The following is a 4,758-nucleotide window of genomic DNA, read 5'->3' as shown; positions in this document are numbered from 1 at the left end:
TTAAATTAGATATGGCAAACGCCTTTGATAGAGTTGATCGCACTTTCTTTAGCAAAGTCCTTCTCTCCTTTGGCTTTTCAACCCACTTTGTTCACCTTATTAAATCTTGCATCGACAAACCATGGATTGCCCCTTTAGTCAATGGCCACCCTACAAATTTTTTCCAAGCTCAGAGAGGAATCAGGCAGGGATGCCCTCTCTCCCCATTCCTGTATATCATAATGGCAGACTCCCTTAGTCGTAAGCTCACTGCTGAAAGACTTAATGGCAACATTCCAGGTCTCAAACCTTCCCATGGAGCAGAAGCCCCGAACCATACCCTCTTTGCTGACGATTCCCTTCTCCTTGGTGGAGCTTCCACCAGAATAGCCAAAGCTATTGACTCTGTTCTCAGAAGTTATTGCAGAGCCTCTGGGGCTTTAATCAATAAGAGGAAAAGCGAAGTCTTCAGTTGGAATATAGATCAGTGGGAACTCACTAGCATAACCACTCTCCTCGGATTCAAAGGTCAAGCAACATGGGACATATTTAAGTACCTGGGTCTCCCCATCATATCTGGAGCCAACAAAAGATCGCTATGGAGCGAAATAATTTATAAAATCAAAACAAAAATTGCAACATGGGGAGGTTACTGGCTGACGAAGGGAGGCAAAGTAATTTTAATTAAATCCATGTTTTCGGCACTACCAATCTTCCAGGCAGCATATCTCCTAGCACCAAGAAATGTGATGGAGCAGACCTCCAAATTGCTCAGAGACTTCTTGTGGCAGGGAGGCAAGGGCAACGAAAAAAATGCATCTGGTGAACTGGGAAGTGGTAAAAAAAATAATGGCAGAAGGCGGGCTGCAAATTAGAGACCCCGCTCTCATCAATCTAGCGCTGGGAGAAAAGATTCTATGGAAGCTGATCCACGAGCCCTCTCATCTGATTAGCATCACGCTGCGCACAAAGTATGGACCCAATAAATCCCTCAGCAACATGCACAACGCTCATACAATAAACAGCACGCAGGTGTGGAAATTATGTTGCAGAAGCAGCAACTTCTTCAACAAACAGGTCTACAGGATTCCTGGCAACGGCAAACGCACCCACCTATGGCTAGATAGTATTATGGGGAAAGAACCTCTGAACAACCATGAGGACATAACAGATCTCAGGGACTGGCTGAAGCAAGCAGGAGTCAATAGCATATACGACTTTTCAAATTGGGATCAGTGTGGAGATTGGGCAGGATGGGACTTTCTTGGAGTCCCTGCCCAGCTATCCCTTCAACAAACCCAACTCAAATAACTACTGGAAGATGCTGCCCCTGTCAACAGATCCATGAAAGATAGATGGGGTTGGGGCTAGTACGAAGTCTACACCACAGCTGCAGGTTTCAGAGCATTGCAGGCCTCAAGAAACAGCAGTCAAACTCTGGCCTTCTGGAAGAATGTCTGGGATTCCCTAGCCTTACCAAAAGTGAATTTCTTCTTCTGGACGCTGGTCCATAATAAACTCCTAACTGGTGATAACATGGAAAAAAGGAACATAGCAGGGCCGCATAGATGTGTGTTATGCAGCAACAATTTCAAAACAGCCCAGCACCTTTTCTTGGAGTGCATTTTTGCTAAAGAGGTCTGGGGAATCATTTTACAGGAATTCCAGATTTCATTGCCTTCCCAGATCTCTGTCTCAGACCTCTTTGCCTCATGGAGTCTCTTCTATTCCCATCGCATCCCTCCCAAATCATTCTGGCGCAAAATCTGGACAGCTCTCCCTAAATATGTTTGTTGGCAGCTTTGGTTGGCCCGCAATCAGCTGATTTTCAAAGAGATGGGGCACTCACCGTTGCAAGTAGCTGCAAAAGCTAAATCATTTCTCCTGGAAGCGGGCCAACAGCAGTACTTTAAAGATGATCCTTTGTTACTACCCGAAGAAAAGAGGTGGCTAGGCCCGCTAGTGCCTAATCCGTATAAGCATCTTCTCTCTCCTCAAAAGGTCAATCTGGAGTGGCGCATAAGAGACGATGATGAAAAATTTCAATCTTGGTGGCAGACTCAAAACTTATCCACAATTTTCTTTGACGGAGCATCCAAAGGTAATCCCGGTGTCGCTGGTGCCGGGGGGGGTCATCTACTCTCCGGATGGGTTTTCAAAAGACTGTTTCAGCTGGGGATTAGGCCAGAAATCCAACAACCAAGCAGAGATTCTTGGGCTCCTCAAAGCTTGCCTTATTGCAAGAGACAATGGAGTCAAAAACCTTCAAGTTTTCAGAGATTTAGAGCTAATAATAAAAAATCTAAATTTGGGGACACTGTTTAGCAATGCCAGCCTCAACAAAATTCTGGACAGATTGAAGAGAGTTCTCCTAGACTTTGACACATGCAAGTTTTATCATATTCTTAGAAAGTCAAATAGCGAAGCTGATCAGATGGCAAACAAAGGCAGCTCTCTTATGAAAGGACTGCTAATTGTAAACAATGAAAGTTTTGTACAAATGCCCTGAAAATCTAGTAGATCATAATCAGCAGCAGTTAGAACTCTGCAATGTAATAGGGGTCGCTCCGGCAAAGACCCAAGATCTTTTCAAATAAATAAAATCTATAACCATTACAGTTAAAAAAAAAAAAAAAAAACCCAACCAATTCATTCAAGTGAGACTTCACTACTCACCTCCCTTGCATCATTACAATGAAGTCTCTCCAAGCCTTTTAAAGGATTTATTACACAAAACCATGGGAAACCAAAAAACAATGTGCCAAAACCACCACCATTGGCCAATTAACTTTGACTCTCTCACCAAGTCAATTTTATCTAATAAGGGGCTAGCTCAACCAAGGAAGCCCTAGGAGAGTCTATTTTTTCAACTAAGGAAACCTCATGAGAGTTTATAATATAATCAATATGAATCTATTGGGAAAGTAGATGATTCAAAAAATAAAATACACATGGAGAATGACTATAAAATATGAATCCAAAAAGTTCAGATCCATCCCCTGTGGATATAGTGGTTAACACTAAAGAAGAAGAGAAGGAAGCATGAAAAAAAGAGGAGGAAGAAGGAGATATTGGGGAGGTAAAGGAGGAAAAAGAGGAAGAAAAATAAATAGAGGGGAAAGAAGAGGATTCAAAACAAGAGGAATTTGAGCCAAAATTATAGGTTCATTTTAAGTTCACTAAATCTTTTTCTTTAGTTGAATTTTTGAAAGAAAAAATATCCCCAAATCCATCCCTTCCTCTTACGAGGGGAAGAAAGTCTAATAGGCATTGGATTGTTGATGAAATAGAAGCAAACATTCACTCAAGAAGACAAGAAGATCTAGGCTTCTACCAAAGTAAAGGAGGGGTCAAAGAGGACAAAAAATAATTATGTTTTGTTTGTGTTAACCTTTGTAACTAGTTTGCTAGAATCTATTTTTGTAATAAGGGAATTGGCATTAAAATCCCTTGTAGGAAAAATCATCTTCTCAGTTCCATGATTTGTGAAGGAAGGTTGAAAATATGGAAACTAGTTGAAGTAGTCATTATTTTTCATATATGATGTATTAGGTTGTTGAGAAATGCAGTCACAGCATCTTTGCTAATAAAAAATATTTTTTTTAATAATAATATTATTTTTTATTATTATTATTTTATTATATCCGTAATGTAATTTTTTCAAAACTTCATATCACAAAACAAATTACGAAGTTCTATACAATATTTTTCCAAAAAAAAAGTATATCCTATATTTTGAAATGAAATCAAAATATAGATTTTCTATTTTACATACATTTTGGAAAAAATGGCTTTAAGGCATTCTCAAAATTAAAGAGTATACCAATAATAATTTAACCAAAAACAAATATGCCTAGCCTTCTTGAATCCATTGACTTTAGAGTAGGAAAGTAGTCACGGCTAGGAAAGAGCCACTTTGCCTCAATTATGATCAAAGAACCTTCTATGAGAAGTAAATCTTCCTTCAATAATCTATCTATTTGCTCATTTACTTCTCTATAGATATTATTGAATAATCTATCTATTTGCTCATTTACTTCTCTATAGATATGATTGAATGTTATGTTTTCAAAGTTTCTAAGTATTACCATGATTTTTTCCATAATTGAAGATAGAAATAGTTTTTCCAACTTAATCCTCCCTATTATCCATTCTATAAATAATATACTATTTCCAATTACCTAAAATATTATTATTCCTTCAATAGTTACAAATGTGGGTAGAATCCACAAGTCACACACCTCAACTTTATTCTATATTCCATGACCCATTGCTACTTTAAAAGTTATAAAGTTATTTTTGGATAAGAGTTGTGTAATGCCTCAAACACAAACCCACATGGAAGAATGGTAAGCTCTGTCAAAGTATCCCCAAAGTTTGGAATGATAAGTGTCTATCTAGAGGATCAATCTTAATTTTTCCTTCAGTGGACACCATACACCATTGTATGCTTATCTTATCAAACACAAACCTAAATGGAAATTATTTCTTTGACCTTAAAGGTCATCTTATTCCTTATTAACCATGTCACCCAAGTTACTATGCAAGGAAGTGCAATGTGCTCTTTTACTTTTGTATTATCGTTCCAACTCTTGAAACATTCTAATGGATTTTGTCCTTCTAATTTCCAATCATCATTAGCTAGTTTGATTGCTTCTTTCCAAACTTTTTTTTTAATTAAATGGAAATAGGAAGAAAAAAGGATGAATACCTATTTCTTCAATGCTTTTGCATAAGATTCAACTACTTAGCCCCATTCATGACCTTTCACAGTTTTCC

At 38.2% G+C, this 4,758-nt stretch overlaps 1 protein-coding gene across 1 annotated transcript; it reads left to right on the top strand.

The window, feature by feature from the left end:
- The first annotated feature begins 221 nt into the window (after positions 1 to 221).
- LOC149262725 (uncharacterized) lies at positions 222 to 854 on the top strand. The gene has a single exon (XM_089381643.1). It carries the CDS (start codon positions 222 to 224, stop codon positions 852 to 854), a length of 633 nt encoding a protein of 210 aa, XP_089237769.1.
- The last annotated feature ends 3,904 nt before the right edge of the window (positions 855 to 4,758 follow it).

The sequence above is a fragment of the Pinus tabuliformis genome, chromosome 6 (genome assembly GCF_031772625.1).
Source record: "Pinus tabuliformis cultivar Carrire ecotype Pingquan chromosome 6, CPIR1, whole genome shotgun sequence".
Lineage (NCBI taxonomy): Eukaryota > Viridiplantae > Streptophyta > Pinopsida > Pinales > Pinaceae > Pinus > Pinus tabuliformis.
This window is presented reverse-complemented; position numbering and strand designations above follow the sequence as displayed.